Source organism: Psilocybe cubensis, chromosome 4, assembly GCF_017499595.1.
Source record: "Psilocybe cubensis strain MGC-MH-2018 chromosome 4, whole genome shotgun sequence".
NCBI lineage: Eukaryota > Fungi > Basidiomycota > Agaricomycetes > Agaricales > Agrocybaceae > Psilocybe > Psilocybe cubensis.
In genome coordinates this window covers 1,673,128-1,691,564 of record NC_063002.1, presented here as the reverse complement: position 1 = coordinate 1,691,564, position 18,437 = coordinate 1,673,128, and the positions used below count along the sequence as shown (strand labels likewise).

Below are 18,437 nucleotides of genomic sequence, written 5' to 3'. Positions count from 1 at the left end.
ATCAGTATATTTTATTTCAGGACACCCCATCACAAAGTAAAGCCTTCAACTAGTCACGGCTTCCACTCCGGCTTCTGCTTCTTGAGCTCTCACTCCTGGAGCTAACACTCATTGAAGACCCCGTGGATGCTGACCGTGATCGGCCACCTCGTTTGCCAGAATCCCTCTCTCGTCCTCGAACGGGTTCTTCGTCACGAGGGGTGGGTAATGGAGGTGGAGGGCGTTCACCTCGCGAAGGTGGTGGGGGAGAACCTGAACGATACGACGGCAAGGGTGGGCGTCTCCTGCCAGGTGAACGGGACCTCGACTTGGATCTTGAACGCGATACTGAGGGCGAACGAGAATCCCGTCTTCTACGCGGTGGAGTTCTAGAACGTGATCTGGATAGCGAGCGTCCTCTCTGTTCACGTCCTCTTGGGCCAGGACCTCTAGTATGTGAAGGGGGTGGTCCGCGATGTGACGAAGGGGGGGCAATGCGCATAGGTGAAGCTGAAGCTGAACGAGATCGGCGAGATGCGTTGCGCGGAGGAGAACGTGAGGGTGAGCGTGATGACCGGGAACGAGAACGAGAACGCGAGGAGGAGCGTGAGTCCACGCGTCTTCTGTTCCTTGGGGGTGGGGATGGGGATCTAGATGGAGATCCCCTGTCTCGCTTGGAGCGACCACTGGGTCCTTGTCTGTCTCCGCGAGGGGGTGGAGGCATGTCCCTGCCCCCACGAACATTGCTGCGTGGTGGGGGACCGCGAGGGGGTGGACTGCGTCGATAATCTTGGTCACTAGGTCTGTCCCTATCCACATAATCCCTTTTTGGACCAGTAGGCAAAGGCGGAGGGGGCATATCCTTTGCAGCTTTATCGGCCCTCTCTTCTCTCGCCTTTTCTTGTTCCTTCTTGCGTTGCATATCCCTCTCCTTCCTTTCCTGCTCCCATTTTGCCTTTTGTTCGGCCATTTTGGCCTTGTTTTCGAGCCTAGCCCTTTCCCGCTCCTCGCGCTCTGCCATACGCTTTATTTTATTCTCCTCCTGCTTTTCCCTGTCAAATGCCTCTCCTTCTTGGTAGTCTGCACGGGTGCCGAATGCACGGGCCATCTTGGACAGCTCGACCTTTTTTGCGGCGGCCTGGCCATGGGTATCTGAAGGCTTGAAGCCGTGCGAGGGAGGCGCCATTGCGGAGAGATTGGCGAGGAGTTTTTGGCGAAGGTCATCGACCTGTTTTTCGATAATTTCCTCATCAATGCTGATGATTAGGTAGGTTTGAGCAGAGCGAATACAAAATAAAAAAGACAACACACCCTTTATCTTCGAGGGCATCTCTGAGCTCCAGACACTTGACTTCTACCTTTCTTTTCCGCTCGTGCTCGAGAATGGCCTCATCGGGCTCTCTGTGCTTTGGGGGAGCAGCATCCCAGGCGGACTTGTCGTTGTTCCTCTCGTGAACGCGCAGTGAAGAAAGGTTGCGGACGACATAGCCGCTTGTGCCACTGTAGAGAGATTAGAAAGAGACTATTACAAAGAGACCATAAACGACCGAACCTGCCGCGGGGAGTAGTCAGACCGATACCGTTGTACATGGTGGTTGGGAGAAAGGCAGCGTGGGAAGATGTGGAATTGCCGAAAGGGTTCATAAGTGGACGGCATATGGGCAGTCGGTCATTAATAAACTGATGCACCAGCTACTTAACCTCCTCCTCATCTCCCACCACGGCCTCCCTCTCCAGATCCCTCCTTTCTCGCAGAATGGATTCCCAGCTGCCCCCAGCCCGAGAGATCCCCGCAGCATTCACTGCAAGCGTCCGTAGCTGGTCTGTCTGCTCACTGCTCTAATCTCCGTTGTCTGCTAACCATCTCTCTACTAGGTGGCACGTTGGCGAGAAGGAAAGCGCCATAAGCGAAGAGCGGCTGTTGCGCCGTCTTTCCTTCTTTAGATCAGCTTCCCAGTCCCAGGTTGCCCCCTCAGATCCCGTCGTTGCCACCTCGTCCCGCGTTCAGCTCACCCCTGCCAATCACTACATCAACACCTTCTCTATGCGCTCCACCGCCCCATCGTCTGCAGCACCCCCGCCTGCAGTCGTGCTGCATGGCTATGGTGCTGGTCTTGGCTTTTTCTTTCACAACTTTCCACCTCTCGCAGATTGGGCGGGCCGCCATGGTTCTTCTGTCTTTGCGCTCGACTGGTTGGGTATGGGTCGCTCTGCGCGCGTGCCTTTCTCAGTAAAGGCCAAAAAGGACAACGTGCAGAGTCGTGTTGCAGAAGCAGAGTCCTTTTTCATCGATTCTCTCGAAGACTGGCGCACCAAGATGTCTCTCAACAAAATGACCCTGATCGGCCACTCCCTCGGCGCTTATTTCAGTGTTGCGTATGCGCTCAAATACCCAGATAGAGTACACAAGCTCATACTTCTCTCGCCTGCTGGTGTACCGCGAGGTCCGAACTACGAAGAGCCATCGAGAGAACTGACCGATGAACCACCAAATGTCTCAACGGACTCAAAAACATCCTCAAATGAGCGTTCTACTTTCCACAGGGCAACGGACGGCCGCGTCAAGAGTATTCGTCAGGAGCAGAAAGAGAATAAGACTCGTGAAAGCAAAACTCGTCGCCTTTTCACTTATCTCTGGGAGGAGGGTTGGAGTCCTTTCCAACTCGTCCGCTCTACATTCGTTTGGGGTCCCATGCTCATTGGCAAGGTACTTTTTTTTATTGAACGCTATCTCGGTGTCATATTGACGTTTTGTGTAGTACTCATCTCGGCGTTTCTCTGGACTAACAGAAGAGGAAACACGCGACATGCACGACTATATCATGAACATCACACTCGCAAAAGGGTCTGGTGAATACTGCATCTCTCACATTCTGGAGCCAGGTGCCCATGCGCGCATGCCCCTTGTCGACCGAATAGCTGCACTTCCGAAAGACATGCAGGTCACATTCGTATATGGTGACCACGACTGGATGGACCCTGTAGGTGGGCAGGAAAGTGTGAAACGCCTGCGAAAAGTAGGCAATGATAACGGACGGATGTACATAATTTCAAATGCGGGTCATCATGGTTAGTCTGGTTTTGAGATTGAAACCTGAAACTTGCTGATTAGCATACTATCTTGCAGTATATCTGGATAACAAGGATGAAGTGAACGCCTTGCTTGTCAAAGAGCTGGAGCGACAATGATTTATACCTTGCATTTAATCCAATTCTGCAGCTCTGACGTTGTTGTTGCCCTGGGAAGATATTGTATGGTGGATTATATTTTATTGATGTATGGACCGGTAGATAGCTCATCTAATGTAGAGATCAAATATAGATATAGATATTAGCTGTATATAATAATCGTAACCCGAAGCATTCCGCAATCAAACCTCAGTGATAAATAAGTATTTGAATATGATATATATAGGTGTCCAAGTACAGGATATAAGTTACAAAAAAACCGTAGAGGGCATGTTACACAATTATATGTCGTACAAAGTAATAAGATGCAGTGGAAAGCATAAAAAAGGCATAGTTTCGAAAGCAAATCATACCAATGTCCCAAAATCGTAAGAACGTGATGTAGTCAATAAATTTGTGTTAAGACGCGCGAGTATTGTTTTTGTAGGTCATAGGCGCGTTTATCTGCCTGTCGGGGTACCTGCAAGCAAAAAATGTCAAATACTGATCTTGGAATAGATGGCAAGGGACAAGGTGTACTTGGCCTTGACGCGAAGCGCCAAATCCTCTTCGAATATCTGATCTGCTCCCAGCTGGTTGCCCAGTGTGAGCCACCTGGTAAGGGAAAAGGATAAATATTTCACAGGCCAGCTTGATGTTACAAATTTTGATTGTACACTCACCCTGGCCGAACGTTATGCTTTCTGCCAAATATCTCTACCTTCCTCCCCCCTGGACACATCCTTTCGATGAGTCCATACACTTCATCGGGTTTTCTGCTCGTTTCTCGTACTTCAGACACAATCACGTCCGTATCCAACGCACGATTTGCCCACGAGGGGAATTTCAACGCGCCTTTATCGTCCAAGACTGTTTTAACTCCAACGAGCATATGCTCTTTCGTGTGATTAAGCCAATGCCCTGTACGGCCTGTACGAATGACGCGTTGCAGCTTGGGATATGTGAGTACGAGTGTATCAGGAAATGAAAGGAATGTCGTTTACTTGATTTGTTTTGACCCATACTACTTCATCCACGCGAGTGTATCCCCAAACTCGCATGCACTCACGGCCGACTTCCATGGCGCGACCTGTTACCCACAAGAACAAGAACCCTTCGTCTTGAAGCATGGGAATAGGCATTTTTCTCATCTCGTCGTCGTTCATAGTGCCATAAGGAAGCTGGTAGCAGTCAGAAGATCAGTAATCACTTGGTACTGAAAGAAGACAAACAACGCACACTCATGTGGATGTCCCACGGTGGATCGGCCATAATGACGTGAAATTTGCCCAATGTAGAATAATCAAATGTGCGGAGGTCGCAGTTTATCCATTGCGGTGGGAGCTGTATCTAGTGTTAAGAAGTTGTAAACAAAAAGATAACATAAGAACACACCGGTTTGGTGATCCTACCATTGGGACCCAGTCCTATCCTCAACCTGTGAAACTTCTTTTTTGGTGGCGACTCTTTCTTCCAGTCACCGTCACCTCCATCCCAGTCCACTTCGTAATGAAGATACCGACACGGTGCTTTCTCTTTTCCCCGTCCTCCCGCACCCAAACCGGACGGCAGCGAGGTTGGACCGCGAGTATTGAGAGGGACAGTACCATGAACGTTGCTCGAACCAGGGAATGGGGGGAGTGAAGGTGACTGGGCGTAGGTAGGTTCAGAATAGCATGTGTTGAGATAGGAACAATGCCCTAGTGTCACATCTGTATGAGGTCGAATGAGGGGGCGGAAATGTACACGTTCACAGATACTCGGTGGAGCAGAATTGGAAGCTTTTGAAGATGTTCTGTGAGCTTTTGCACAATCTTCTTTTGTGATGTAACTACAAATGGGGTCAAAGTTCTCGTCCCGCGAATGAAACTATTCGAGTAAGATCATCGTGATGTCAGATTCAATTAAGGGAGAGAGAAGACAGCAAGTAGTACCTGCTCAGCAAGGAGTCGCCCTTTAGCTGTACCTTTCTGAAGAATCATGTAAACCTCCTTCATTTCAGCGCTCAGGTTGGCTAGTGTCGAGGTCGACGTAACGGTGGTTCCCTCATCTTCCTGCAACGCGTCATCGTCGTCTCCAGCAGCAGAGTCTGCGTCTTCATCTATAACTCTCTTCCTCTTCCTTGTCCCAAGGACAGCCAGGCCACCTCCAGCAGAATTCGAGGAAGGGTTTGCAGCGCCAAGAAGAGGTCGATGAGCGCCAGAACAAGGGGAATTTAGCCCTAGTTCCAATATTATCATCTTTCCAGATGCCCCATCTCGAGAGAATGACAGTACACCATCACTCCATGTGCTCGAGAGATCCTCTACTATGCGCTCGAAGCGGGCAAGGTCTGTAAGACGGAATTTGGGTGTTGGCGAGTTTGGAAGCAATTCAGCTGGCATTTTGGTAGTCATTACGCTGGTTAAGAGGTCCATTGACGTCGTTGGGGTGTGTAATTTTCTTGACGATATCAGGGACTTGAAGCCAGTAATGGCGACGACCTTAAGTTCGTCGTCTGACATAGTTATGATGGGTGAACAAGTCAAGCCCGTTTGTGCTTAAATTGGAGATGCGCGGCATCAATCACGGTGTTGCGTGATGTTTGGAGAATCTGGATAGTAGCGCCTTATGGAAATCTAAAAGTGAATACACGATTATTTGCAACATACATTTTGCATAGATAGTTAACGTGAATGTCATTGATACCGTGATATTGTTCTCTTTTCAATAGATGGTATAGATAATTAACCTAGTTTTGTTAATAGTAATGATACAGCCCTTTAGCATCAACAAATTCGTAGTGCTGGCGTTATGGTATTTCTTTAGGCCCACCCAGTGCATCAAGTAAGGTTTGCGCCCGTGTACGTCTGATATCTGCAAGTGCTATGGCTGACAGGGGAGCCTCGGATGCAGGTACGATCGCACCTGAGGCAGGAATCCCTGAGCCTTCAGGCCCAGCTGAAGGTGCAGAGGGTGTGTCAATAAGAGGCCCAGGAATCAAAGGTCCAGGTGTTGGTTTTAGTATCGATTTTAAAGTAGTAGTTTCTTTTTCTGCTTGTGAAATTGTTGATGGAGCCGTATTTTCCTGCGCTGAATCTTGCTTTTCTTCTACTTTGAGATATGATTGACAAGACTCTATCAATTTCTTTTGAATCAAGGTAAGCACCAGTCACGGTCGAAGTCAGAGATTGATTCTCACCTGCCTCGATCCTCCTTGGACGTTGGTCAAATATTTTACGACGAGAGGTACATATACGTCCGGTAACTGAAAATGAAGCATGTCAGATGATGCATAATCCAAGGCTTTTAAAACTCACAGCTTCAGGCGCCCATATGTTTCGAATAAGCCAATTTTGTCTAGCCTTGTTAAATTTCCATTTGGAAGGTCGGTTCATCTGAGTGAAGGCATATTCCAAGGCTGCAATTCAATACGCTAACGGTGAGAACACAAACTTGAAGATTCCGAAAGCTGAAGAAGTGCACCTTTACTTGATTGAGGATTTAATGTTGTGTCAACTCTCGGGTCTGCAAACTCGGTCCTGTTTTTGTGTTTCTTCTTTGGAGGTTCATCGGATGCTGCATCTTCTGCCCTGTCTTTACGCTTATTGCCCGATTCCTTTTTCGAAGCAGCATTTTCGTCTGCAGGTCGGCGGACTCTGGCCGCCCTGATAGCCCTCTTCAGCGCCTTTTTGTTCTCAAACACAGTTTCGGTGTCCACGCCGTCTACACCGGTCTTTTCAAGAATGTTTGTGCTCAGAGTGGACTCTTTTGGCGTAGTACTAGTTCCCGCTGTATCTTCAGATACCTCGACGATGACAGCGGCTTTCCTTGACTTTTTGCGTGACTTGCTTGACTTTTTGACATCCTTTGAGTCCTTTACATTTGTTGGGGAAGCTCCCATGGTATCTGTCGGGGAGTTAGAGTCAGAAAAGAGATGCAAAGTTACTAGAAAACGAAATTGGATCGACGAGGTATTATCGCGCGTCTCTCACGTGCTTATGAATTTGGGAACTCTTCTGCCGAGCGTTTCCCAGAAAGAGATGCACTGCCGCCCAAAGCCTGTTTGTTATTTACTCCCATATACCTTCCGTCCTTTTCAATCATGGGTCTCTCAATATCATCTCTCTTTCAATCTTTGTCCTCGCTGGTTCGATGGAGCAAGGACCAGGACGTCCGGATTCTCATGTTAGGGCTGGATTCTGCTGGAAAGGTCTGTGCTACGTAGTCGATTATGGTTTGGTACTGATTCGTGTCGGTTCCAGACAACTATCCTTTATAGACTTCAGGTATGGCCATTAATATTGACAATTCGTCTTTCTCAATATCCTGGTTAGATTGGCGAAGTTGTCTCCACAATACCCAGTGAGTTATATCCCTTGTCTGCTGTGAAGCTGAAGGCTGACACATCAACTGTAAGCAATTGGTTTCAACGTCGAGACAGTACAGGTATTTGTTTCGGCGGTTGCTGGACTTCACGTACTGAATAAACATAATTTAGTATAAAAACATCAAATTCCAAGTCTGGGATCTCGGTGGCCAGTCGAGTATCCGGTATGTGAGCGTAGTCACCTATCCCCGACCCTGACTAATCACGGTACGACATCGTGCAGGCCATATTGGCGATGCTATTTCCCCAACACCTCAGCAATTATTTATGTCATTGATTCATCAGACCATTCTCGGTTGACAACGTCGCGTACCGAGCTTCTAACGATGCTGTCGGAAGAAGAATTGAAGGGCGCCCCCCTATTGGTGTTTTGCAATAAACAGGACGTCGAAGGTGCTCTCAAGCCTGAAGAAATCAGTGAGCAGCTTGGCCTTGCAGGTGGGGAGAAGACACGACCATGGAGTGTCAGGGGAAGTTGTGCGACCAAAGGCGAAGGTTTAGAAGAAGGGTTGGATTGGTAAGTCTTCAAAATATTGTGGGTCAACATCTATGAGTGACCTTGGTATGTGCCTAGGCTTGTAAATGCAATACAGCAGAAGTAAATGGCCCATTGCCATTCCCATTATTTTCTAAACATTTTGTTGCCCTCCACGGTGATCTGGATACCTTAATTGTATAATAATATTTCCTCACACGCTCATCATGCAAACACCGATCGCGCAGTGCACACCTTCACGCGTAATACAACTAGCTTTCAACTGAAACGACTACATTGACCAACTCCAGTCCCAACTACTTTCCTCTGGTTGCTCGCGGCATTTGATGTGTGTCGTTAAATCCGGTCTCCACACTCTGACAGTACCATCGTCCGCACACGTAGCCAGCGATTCCGCAGCCCAATCAACACTCCCCACTTCCCCCATTTGCCCCTTTAACTCAACTCCTTGGCTTTGTATTGAACTTGTCCCCGAAGCGTTCTCAACGTCAAAGAGAAAACTGTTTCCCGTATTTGGACTTCCTCCGCATGCCAACCATCGTCCACAAGGTGAAACTGACAGCCCTACATAAAAGGAACTTGTTTGGAGGTTCTCGTGGGAGTAAGAGGCATTGTGGGCATTCAAACTCGGAAGATCGTAGATGTGGATTCGAGAGTCAGCACTGAAGGCAAATATAAGCCCTGCGGATGGCCCCGTCCCGGTGGTCATGCTGAGAATGCCCCTAGCTCGTTTAGAAGTCCGTGTCGTTGGATCGATCAGAGAAGAATATAATTCTGTTGGGACGCTTAATTTTGCGGTCTTTTTTTTCGGGGTAGCAGGTGTTCGCAAGTCCCAGCAGCGAAGTATGCTAAAACAGTAGCATGAGCATGCAAATTACTCACATCAAGACGCAGTTGTAACTTACCCGTCAAACGAACCGCTGCTAACTATGCTAAAAGGCTCTGATCCAGGGTACAGTAAATTGGTAACTGTGCGAGGTGATGGGTTCTGTTTTCCTTTTCGAGATTTTGGTTTGCTCTTAACGGTCGTGTTTTCGTGTGCACCAAAGATCGTCATTACTGGGGCTGAAGCTGTTGTTTCCGTATCATGGACACGTTCACCCACCCGCAGGTCCCAAAGGCATATGGCACCATCCCGACCGCCTGTCGCCAATAAGGATGTATTGGAAGGATCCCATGACAAGCACTTGACTGTGCTCGTATGTCCGCGGAGTACATTGGTTATTACACCTGTTTCTGCGGACGTTATTCTTGTCGATTGGTCACCAGAACAAGTCGCCAGTGACCTGCCATCGAGATTCCATTTGATATCGAATATGCCGTTGAAATGCGGCTGGTAAGTCGTTCTGGGTATCTCTAAGTTTCGTATGAATGTAAGAAAAGGACGACGATCGTCTGAATATGTTGCTCACCGCAGTCCCAGTCCTTTCTCCTCGTTGTATCAAAGATGTGCACAGTGCCTTGTTCGGTCGCGACTGCCAGCAATGGTTTCCCTCCAGCTTTCGCATCTAGACATTTGTGAGGCGGTGTACACCTATAGGGTGACAATCACTTACCAGACGAATACGAGCAGGCATAAGGTGGGGTTAGATATGTATCTCCTCCTACTGAGTGACACTTAAACACGTCGGATTTGTTCGAAGACACAAAAGACTGTAGAATTGGAAGAGAAGATGCTACTAAAGCCATTAACTTGGGAAATTGAATATTGCAAAGAGCTACTTACATCTTTGTCCCCTGCATACCATCACAGGAGACGTTATGAAACGCGAAAATAAATGGTGCGGTATGCTCTTTCTGACTTTGACATGTGGCACCCGACTTTCAGGCTCCTTCATAGCGACATCTTCTTCCTCGTCATAATCACTCTGTTCGCTGTCCGAGGACAGTTCTGTTTCTTCGAGTTTTAAACGCTTGTGCGATTTATTCACTGATTTGTGCTCGACTGGGCGGTGTCTTTTGGTTTTGCTCTCGATGGGTGGCGTAGGTAGATATTTGGCGGATTTAGTAGTTTGGGGTGTTCGAAGCGTATTTGTACATGGAGCGAGTGCTGCTCGCGGTGATGAGCTGGGACTGGGAAGCATTGTGCAGTATGAAATTGGGTATCAATGGATAGAGTTACGGAGTAGGTTGCCCATTCGCCGGAATTCTCGTTTAAGAAGGCACGCGACGCGCCAATAAACCATAACACAGAAATAACGCGCTTCCACGTGATGGTCGCGTCTGTCGGCTACTCTCGGCCGATGTCCTGAGCTCAGGCAAATCTCTTTTAAATAGGTGGTAGACCTGTGTAGACCGCTCCGGTTTCTCTTTTTAACTTCAGGCTGCACCTAGGAGTATATTCAACCATGTTCAAAACTCCCATCAGAACCTTTTCAGTATCCGCCAGACAGTCTCTCAAAATTGGTCTCATTCCCGCCGATGGAATTGGAAAGGAGGTCATCCCGGTGCGTTATTGTTCAACCCCTCAGTTCAACCATTATACTAACGGTACATCAGGCTGCAAAAGCGGCCATCATTGCTCTAGGATCTGACATACCTAAGCCCGAGTTCATCGACCTTTCAGCAGGATGGGAAACCTTTACCCGCACTGGCGTCGCTCTTCCTGACGAAACGGTTCAGTGAGTCCAGGGGCGATACTCACACTCAACATATGGTTGACAGTTTCGAAAAAATCTGATCAGGATTCTCCGAGATGAGTGTGACTGCGCTCTCTTCGGTTCAGTCAGGTAAATATCTCGAGTCTCGAGGAATGGATTATTTAATTAGTAAATAATTTTCTAGTTCCCCTTCTCGAAAGGTTGTTGGCTATTCTTCTCCCATCGTTGCGCTACGAAAAAAGCTCGATTTGTATGCTAATGTCCGCCCTGTGGTCTCGGTATGCTTCAAATTATAGATCCAGTAAAATTTTCTGCTAACGACCTTAATAGGTGGCTCCTGAAGTTGACCAAAAGCCTGCAGTTGACTTGATTGTTGTTCGCGAGAACACTGAATGTCTGGTAGGCTTGGTTTTCGAATAAAATCATACTCGGCTCAAATAAAGTATGCTACCTTCAGTATGTCAAAGAAGAAACCTTGACTGAAGGACCCAACGGAAAAGAAGCTCGTGCTAGTCGATTGATCACTGAACGTGCTTCTCGCAGAATTGGTCAGATGGCGTTCGAACTTGCCAACGCAAGGCCTCGCAAGGTATGCAATTTTGTGCCATTTGAGTCGCTTACACGAAATCGAGCATTATAATTCTGTTCTAGCATCTCACAATTATTCACAAGTCCAATGTACTATCAGTAACTGATGGTCTCTTCCGCGAGACTGTTCGCGGAGTAACATCACTTCCTGATGTTAATGGAAAATACAATGGAGTAACAATTGCTGAGCAGCTGGTGGACAGTGCTGTTTACAGGTGAGTAAAACCACTGTCAACGGTTATACCGGACTTCTCATTGTGTAACTTTCAGACTGTTCCGTGAACCTGAGCGAGTTCCAATGTAATTTTGGCTATCATAATGTCAATTGACTTTTTTCTTTGTAGAATTTTCGACGTTATGGTTGCACCTAACCTCTACGGTGATATTATTTCGTAGGAGTATTCATTCCGTGACGAAGCTTCGATGGTTCATTATTCACTAGGGATGCTGCCGCCGCACTTGTTGGATCTCTTGGTTTAATTCCTTCTATCAATGCTGGTGACAACTTTGTTATGGGAGAACCGTTGGTGATTTATTTTTGCATTGCGCGCCATATCTGATTTGTTTGAAATAGTGTTCATGGTTCAGCGCCGGATATTGAAGGCAAAGGAATTGCTAACCCAATAGCTTCTATTCGTTCAGCGGCTTTGATGCTTCGCCACCTTGGCTATGTCAAGGGTGCTGACAGGTTGGACCTTGCAGTGAACCAGGTTATTAGGGAAGGCCGCTTCCTCACGCCCGACCTCAAGGGAACAAGTACAACAGATGAAGTTCTCCAAGCTGTTCTCAGCAAGATTTAGAAGGCCTACTTACATTCAAACATACTGATGCGATGTATCATGTATGACCAAAATTGCTATACCGTAACCTTATCATTGGTTTAAATGTACACTGTTATGATACATTTAACGATGTACTTAAACAGCAGGTCGAGGAGAAGCGCGAACTGGTCGAGGAGAAGATGGTAACCCAACGCGAACACGTCTTGAGGGGTCGTTCAGTAATCGAAGAGCGGCGGGCTTTCTGATTGGAGCCCTGGCCTGGTGGGGAGGATTAAGTGAACTAGGAGGAACACCGGCAGGTATGAGTGTCACAATGCGGGATTCGTGAGCCTTGGATCCGTACCCAATTCCGAGTTGGGGATCAGCTGGTGTTGATACTCTCGTGACATCATAGTCCTTGAGGGGCAAGAAAGGATGTCTGAATGAATTCCTCTGCAACCAGCGGCGACCTGCAGGAGATCTTGGGGCACCACTACGAGCCAAAGAGCGCGAAAGCGTCGAGCGGCCGCTCTGGATAACAATAGCCTTGGGTGGAACATTTGGACTGCGCCTCGATCGTTTGTTGACATCGTATGTGGCAATTGTAACAGCAGGAATCTGAGGTGGTTGAACGTCCTTGTAACCGCGTTCAAGCGCAGCCGGGTAAATTGGTTGTATGTTATCCATGGTTTGCATTGGGAGGTTCAAGGTCTCGGTAGGGCTGGCAACTTGTGGGCGGTGCATTGGAAGAATAGGTTGGACATCTGAGGTCTTCCTGGGAATATTAAGGGCCTTTCTTAAACGATCAATCTTAGAGGTCCCTTCAGAAGAGTGGATGATATGCCCAGGCGTTGAAACCCCATGGCTCAATCTCCACCGCCAATCCAGCATCTTCTCATTTTTGCCTTCCACCATCCACCAGTGTGGCTTGACAGCTGGGATACCCGCCGATTCAGGCTCCGCGACAGTCTGCTTTTGCCTCAAGTGCAGTACCAGAAGACCAGTCAGACCCGCAATCAAAACCACACTGGCGGCAATGGCCAATGCAATATAAGTATTCCGAGCCTTTTCCGCCTTCGTAAGACCGCGACTGAATACAAGTTTTTAGTACGATAGCCTGATGGTTATAAAATGACACAGACATGAAAACGCTCTCCAATGCTCTGCTAGTAAGCACTCCATAATTGTGATTTGGAGTGGGTTGAGCACAGCCGGTCTGGAATAGAAGTGTTTGGATGATGAAGATCCAGCTCCAGAATTGAATTGCCATGATGTAAAGAGCACAAAGACTTAACCTGAGTCTTTCCGTCACGGACGGTGCTGAAGGGGGAGATGAGAGTCCAGTCTAAGGAATACGGCTCACTGAAGGCGCCTTTTTACGTTGTCGGCAAAGCACAGCCATGCGCCGCAATTACTTCCACCATCAACGGATTTAATCATTCCTTTGTACCATGGGGTAGTATACATCAGAGAGTTTCAACCACTCAGGATGGAGCGAGTTATGCAGGATCGTTGAGCGGACTGTCGGTGTCTGTCATCATTGTCATCAACTCGCCATAATGATGGTCAACCTCAATTCTGAAGCACCAGCAAGCAACTTACTAGAAGTGGTGTACATTGCTACACTAAGCAGTTGGCAGGAATCAAGGATACCGGCAAGACCGACCCAACACAACTGCCATCATGATGTAATCATCATTAGCACGGGACTCTGTGACAGATGGCGTCAGTGACTACCATATAAGGTGCTAGTGTGACGCAAATAATATGCCGTTTTCTTGCAATTTTCAGGGCGTCTGATTCGCGGAACCCAAAAGATAGCTACTCCGTAATTGGAATTTTTTTTCAACTAAATGGAGCACCTTTTTTTTCGCGTCGACAACTCAGGCCACAGAAAACCGAATTTACGACTTTTCTTCAACTCTGGCTATTGATTTCTAGCTTTCTCTTTTTTGGCAGCTGTTTGTCGACTCTTGATACTAGGTTTGGCGCGCAATGGAGATGGGTCAACCTCCTGTATCATCCATACGATCTCCTGCACCAAAAACTACTCCTATGGTTCGCGTATGCTCAGAAAGACATTGCACAACAATAATAACGGGTCCGTTCAGAGGCAATATGTGCGATCAATGTGTAGCTGCAATGCGGGCGCGTTCTTTTTCGCATGAAAGGGTTGTGAGGAATATTTCAGGGCGTCATGGCGCTTTGGAAAGAAAAAGTCTCAGACAAATGAATGCGGAAGTTATGAGAAAGGAAATCCCTTCCTCAGTGGTATGTATGATCAATTTCTCCATTCCGGCAAAGTTAACTGGTCGCCTTACAGCGTGCGCAGTACCTTATGCCAATGGTAAAGTCTTATCACTCAATGAAAATGATTTCCACTAACTTTTTGCTACAGGACCGGGCCTCAAAACCGTTTTCACAAGCCAGCAGCATGCGCTCTTACCTATCAGTATCCCATCAAAATGAACGTGAGAGGCCAATTCAGATTACTCAAGCTCGGCCTCGACCCGTGGAATACTTCAATTCTCGGGGTGAAATTGTGCTCAACGGTGTTCCCACTGTGGTAAGCAAAAATACGTTTACGATCAATGAACCTGTTCACATGCCAGTCTTCCAGTCAAGTTCAAGTCATACACCTGAAACTAGCAATAAATCTAGTGTGCCAACCTTTTCGTGCCCTCATACCAGTAACGGAGACCCTTGTTCCCAATGTCGGATAAAGAGCATTACATCCGTTGTTTCTTCCAGTGGAAATGACCATGCCCGACAGACAAGCGCCAGTACCAGTGGCTCCCAAAATGGCATACCCATTCATGTATACCCAATTTTTTGTTGTAAATTCACTTATCTAATAAATAGCTAGGATGCCTCCAAAGATGAGCCAGATGCTGACGACGACGTCGATCTGGAGAATCTAGAGCTTAAGTATCCCGAGGCAAGTTAGACGCCCTATGCATCATACCCGCCCTTACAGCGTTCCCAGGACCCGGGGATCAGCCCACCGACTTCGCCACTGACACCGAATTCACAAGAACGGCTAAAAGGTTTTCTAAAGACAGAAGAACCTCCGACGAAACGTCAAAAACTATCTCACCCCCCTATTATAGATTTGACGGATCCTACGTCGGCTGCGTTGCCCTGTCCACCCAATGGTCAAATCTTGAACGAATCTCTAGATCCAGTATCACTCAAACCCTCCAAAAAAGTGAGCTCATCTGCCGTTCTATTGCCAACTACTCGTTTCTGATTTTTTTTGCAATGTAAGCGCGTTCGGACATTGAAGCTATGCTCCACTAGTAATTGTACCGGCATTGTCTCTAGTGGCTCATTTGCCAGCAGGTGTTTGTCGTGCGTCAAACGCGAGTGGAAGGCTAAGAGGGAGGGTGCGAAAATACGAACGACGCCTCAAATAATCACCGAATCCAATCTGGCCTGGAACACGACAGTGTCTCGCCCTTCGACCTCTAGCAAAGTCAAGAAGAAAGGTGTTTCTTGGGCGGATGAAATCGAAGGACATGCAAAGGTTTCTACAAGTCCAGAACCACCCGTCACAAGCCCATCCTCAGATGGGCAGGTTGTGCAGTTCAAGATAAACAAATTATCTTCGAGTGCTGAACAACACAATAGCAATGCCCCTGAGCTAGAGGACTATCTCAACCTTGATGGGATAGTGGAAGCTGAAGTCGGTCTACCTGAAGCACCTGAAGCAGCAATATTGATCCCAAAAGAATCTTCGGAGGTGTCGAAGGAATGCTCACAAGATCCCTTGGATTCGAAGTCTGGCGTCAATCATGGAATTGCTAGTTCTTCTGATTGCAAACAGGATAATGCAACCTTTGGCGAGGCTGAACAGATTTCTGGGTGGGATAGTGATCTCAGTGACCTAACTGAATCTCCCGAGAGGGACTCGGATTCGGAGTCGGGCTCAGAAACAAAGGTAAGTTCATATTGCAATATTGCAAGCGTTTCCATTGAAGCCAGATCTTTAGTTGTCGCGCCCCTCTGTGCTAACTGGTTTCAAGATCCGGATACCACCACGGCCGATGGGTGCATACACTATGAAGTGCTCTTCTCAGAGGTGCGAGCAACTTCTGCCTACTGGGTCGCGTTGGAAGTCATGCGTCCTGTGTCGCGCTCGAAATCGAGATTATAAGCGCAGGAAGCAAAATCTTCCCAGAATTGATCTACGGTTGGAAGATGAATTGATGGATTCGCAAAGTATGGGTACACCGTTAGCTACGGTATGTCTCTAAATTTGCGTCCGTCGGAAATTTTTACTGACACGACCTTTGAGTAGGACCTTGCCACAGAAATGCCTGTATATAAGGGTGTGATCAGATTGGTTCCGGGAGCTCGACTATGTGCTATTCGAACTTGCACCTTCATTATCCCTCCAGTGAATGAGTATCGGTGGAAAATGTGCTCTTTGTGTCGCATTCGCCGAACAGAGCGAAGGAAACAAGAAAATTTGGAGACTACTTTGTCACCGTCCACTTCTTCCCGCCGAAAGCTAGTGGTCGGAGATGCTAACTTCATGCTGCGGTCACTTGTAAGCTTAATAAAATTCGTCAGCTATTGTTCCATTATATTGAACTGAATCACGCAGGATTATCTCATTAGAATAGAAAGTGCAGGTGCAAGCAGTCGATGTCGCAGCCTCGATTGTGGAATGATGAATCCTACATCGAGGGATTGTAGTCAATGTAATGCGAGGCGACTTTGGCTTGTAAACCGAACTCCGTCGATTGATAGATACCCTGATGGACCTAAGTTATTGCACCGGGGTAGCAAGAAGCCTATGGAAAGGGTGTGTATTTAGATTCTCCTTCAATCGCCGGTAAACCTGATAGATTACTGTCTGGACAGCCGCGGGGACCGGGTCCATATCAACGATACAAATGTTTCACTGCCGTGTTACTTGATTTTAAGAGTCGATTGTCTGGGTTCCTACAAGTGCAGTCAATCTTTTTTCTGTTCAACCAGCCACGTTCTGCCAATGCCTTGTTTGCCTTTGATGGCGAATTCTCTGTGGTTGCTCTTGATTTCGATATTCTAAAACGAAAAGAGGAAGTGGACGCTAATGCTTTGAAACTCAAACGGGAAATTGAATATGTAGGCAGGATCAAATTCAGGTGGGAGTGTCTACGAAAGATCTCTACATGTTTTTAAACTGACGTTCTCACTCTAGTCCAAAGAGACTGGTATCGCAATTGGAAGGAGGAGGCATTTCCATCCGTTATTCCTGCTTTTATCCCGTACCCATACTGCGGCCCAAACAAAACGACGGACAGACATCGATTAGCACATTGGCAAAGACCATGCAATGCGAACTTGAGATAGCTGTTCTTCCTGACCATTCTCATCGTTTTATACCAGGTCAACGGACAATCATACGCTTTCGTTTGTTTGGATAATTACTTCTGTTATTAATTGTAGATCAAGTTGTAAACCAGTTTGCATTATTTTACATATCAAACTCGTCGTCGTCATCCTTTTGCTCCTGTCTACGCGAAGAAGATACTTTGAAAAGTGGTTCTAGAGCATTACCACTTGATTTCTGAATAGCATCTAAAATGATGTGAGAGACATAGGATATGAAGGATTGTATGACTGACTTGACTGCGCCAGGCGTAGCTCAAGAACTGCCGTGCTGAACATATCATCATTGCCTAATTCTTCGAATCCGACCAATCTAACGAAGACTTTAGATGACAAAGTGACATGGGGAATAATGAAACGTACCGATCCTTAGCTATACCGTCGACAAAACAGATAACACAGGGCAAAACTTTAATGAAGAGCTTTTCGACAAGCCATGGAATGTTCTCGACGAAGACCCGGAAGAATCGCGTATTTGTATATTTCGGTGCCAGTTTCTAAGGAAAGTCAACCAAGACTGTCATACTGGAAAGAAGGATAGATCTGTACGGCAAGGTGTTTGTCCATTATCTCACATCGTTTAAACTTCGTGTGATAGAAATGAACAACGCATCTCGGTTCACGTCTATCGACCGCTGGTCAGCTTGAAGGAAGAGGAAAGCAATCAAAGAAGAACTCACGCACTCACTTGAACCACCTCCTTCTCGTCCGTAATCTCTGTATATTCGCCATAGTGGTTCGCCTTTTTATGCTTCATTCGCTCCATTCTACATTGAAATCTATGAGCGATGTGGTAGTTTCTGAAGAGCGACCGCACCTTACTCTGCCTTGAGAACCTGAAGACCATGCTCTCTGACGGAAGCATTGGTGTCGTTCTCGATCTCCTCTTCCAGTTCTGCAAACAAGGCTTCGTCGTCGTCATCTTCCTCATCGCGATGCCTCAACCGGCCTGGATGGTTATTTTCGACCAAACGAGCAGCAAGAGAGGCGGCCTTGGAGTTGCTGCGGCTTGAATTAGCTTCATATTTGTTGAAGGGAAAGGTTATACTGACTTCATAATGCAATGTAGCTGATAATGAAAATGAACAAGGCAG

The 18,437-nt window shown here is 47.2% G+C and overlaps 10 protein-coding genes across 10 annotated transcripts; 4 read left to right on the top strand and 6 right to left on the bottom strand.

Annotated features, from left to right (window-relative positions):
- Positions 1-108: 108 nt before the first annotated feature.
- On the bottom strand, positions 109-1,569 carry JR316_0004693 (Pre-mRNA-splicing factor CWC21; the record flags this gene model as incomplete). The annotated part of the gene is made up of 4 exons (XM_047890457.1): positions 109-681; positions 722-1,235; positions 1,291-1,479; positions 1,532-1,569. 4 exons carry the CDS (start codon positions 1,567-1,569, stop codon positions 109-111), a joined length of 1,314 nt encoding a protein of 437 aa, XP_047750218.1.
- Positions 1,570-1,735: 166 nt separating this feature from the next.
- On the top strand, positions 1,736-3,168 carry JR316_0004692 (putative cardiolipin-specific deacylase, mitochondrial; the record flags this gene model as incomplete). Its single annotated transcript, XM_047890456.1, has 4 exons — positions 1,736-1,800; positions 1,855-2,686; positions 2,739-3,048; positions 3,107-3,168. 4 exons carry the CDS (start codon positions 1,736-1,738, stop codon positions 3,166-3,168), a joined length of 1,269 nt encoding a protein of 422 aa, XP_047750217.1.
- A 399-nt stretch (positions 3,169-3,567) lies between these two features.
- Positions 3,568-5,651, bottom strand: JR316_0004691 (N6-adenosine-methyltransferase subunit METTL3; the record flags this gene model as incomplete). The annotated part of the gene is made up of 7 exons (XM_047890455.1): positions 3,568-3,628; positions 3,688-3,762; positions 3,831-4,099; positions 4,152-4,328; positions 4,387-4,491; positions 4,543-5,016; positions 5,082-5,651. 7 exons carry the CDS (start codon positions 5,649-5,651, stop codon positions 3,568-3,570), a joined length of 1,731 nt encoding a protein of 576 aa, XP_047750216.1.
- Positions 5,652-5,938: 287 nt separating this feature from the next.
- On the bottom strand, positions 5,939-7,030 carry JR316_0004690 (uncharacterized protein; the record flags this gene model as incomplete). Its single annotated transcript, XM_047890454.1, has 4 exons — positions 5,939-6,274; positions 6,329-6,394; positions 6,447-6,547; positions 6,613-7,030. The coding sequence occupies 4 exons, from the start codon at positions 7,028-7,030 to the stop codon at positions 5,939-5,941; spliced, it is 921 nt and encodes a 306-aa protein (XP_047750215.1).
- Positions 7,031-7,231: 201 nt separating this feature from the next.
- On the top strand, positions 7,232-8,118 carry JR316_0004689 (Arf GTPase arf1; the record flags this gene model as incomplete). Its single annotated transcript, XM_047890453.1, has 7 exons — positions 7,232-7,339; positions 7,392-7,415; positions 7,464-7,491; positions 7,547-7,575; positions 7,628-7,680; positions 7,740-8,033; positions 8,091-8,118. The coding sequence occupies 7 exons, from the start codon at positions 7,232-7,234 to the stop codon at positions 8,116-8,118; spliced, it is 564 nt and encodes a 187-aa protein (XP_047750214.1).
- A 165-nt stretch (positions 8,119-8,283) lies between these two features.
- JR316_0004688 (Denticleless protein-like protein A) lies at positions 8,284-10,096 on the bottom strand (the record flags this gene model as incomplete). Its single annotated transcript, XM_047890452.1, has 5 exons — positions 8,284-8,860; positions 8,918-9,368; positions 9,425-9,520; positions 9,569-9,704; positions 9,758-10,096. 5 exons carry the CDS (start codon positions 10,094-10,096, stop codon positions 8,284-8,286), a joined length of 1,599 nt encoding a protein of 532 aa, XP_047750213.1.
- A 264-nt stretch (positions 10,097-10,360) lies between these two features.
- JR316_0004687 (Homoisocitrate dehydrogenase) lies at positions 10,361-12,000 on the top strand (the record flags this gene model as incomplete). Its single annotated transcript, XM_047890451.1, has 11 exons — positions 10,361-10,459; positions 10,512-10,633; positions 10,697-10,741; positions 10,797-10,890; positions 10,943-11,011; positions 11,070-11,201; positions 11,264-11,415; positions 11,471-11,488; positions 11,545-11,592; positions 11,643-11,723; positions 11,775-12,000. 11 exons carry the CDS (start codon positions 10,361-10,363, stop codon positions 11,998-12,000), a joined length of 1,086 nt encoding a protein of 361 aa, XP_047750212.1.
- Positions 12,001-12,117: 117 nt separating this feature from the next.
- JR316_0004686 (uncharacterized protein) lies at positions 12,118-13,231 on the bottom strand (the record flags this gene model as incomplete). Its single annotated transcript, XM_047890450.1, has 2 exons — positions 12,118-13,051; positions 13,104-13,231. 2 exons carry the CDS (start codon positions 13,229-13,231, stop codon positions 12,118-12,120), a joined length of 1,062 nt encoding a protein of 353 aa, XP_047750211.1.
- Positions 13,232-14,190: 959 nt separating this feature from the next.
- On the top strand, positions 14,191-17,266 carry JR316_0004685 (uncharacterized protein; the record flags this gene model as incomplete). The annotated part of the gene is made up of 12 exons (XM_047890449.1): positions 14,191-14,232; positions 14,285-14,308; positions 14,360-14,527; positions 14,582-14,779; positions 14,828-14,903; positions 14,997-15,169; positions 15,230-15,901; positions 15,954-16,205; positions 16,262-16,513; positions 16,571-16,771; positions 16,831-17,076; positions 17,153-17,266. The coding sequence occupies 12 exons, from the start codon at positions 14,191-14,193 to the stop codon at positions 17,264-17,266; spliced, it is 2,418 nt and encodes an 805-aa protein (XP_047750210.1).
- A 162-nt stretch (positions 17,267-17,428) lies between these two features.
- Positions 17,429-18,400, bottom strand: JR316_0004684 (Thioredoxin domain-containing protein plp1; the record flags this gene model as incomplete). The annotated part of the gene is made up of 7 exons (XM_047890448.1): positions 17,429-17,532; positions 17,580-17,656; positions 17,707-17,840; positions 17,893-17,968; positions 18,024-18,110; positions 18,166-18,345; positions 18,396-18,400. The coding sequence occupies 7 exons, from the start codon at positions 18,398-18,400 to the stop codon at positions 17,429-17,431; spliced, it is 663 nt and encodes a 220-aa protein (XP_047750209.1).
- Positions 18,401-18,437: the final 37 nt, after the last annotated feature.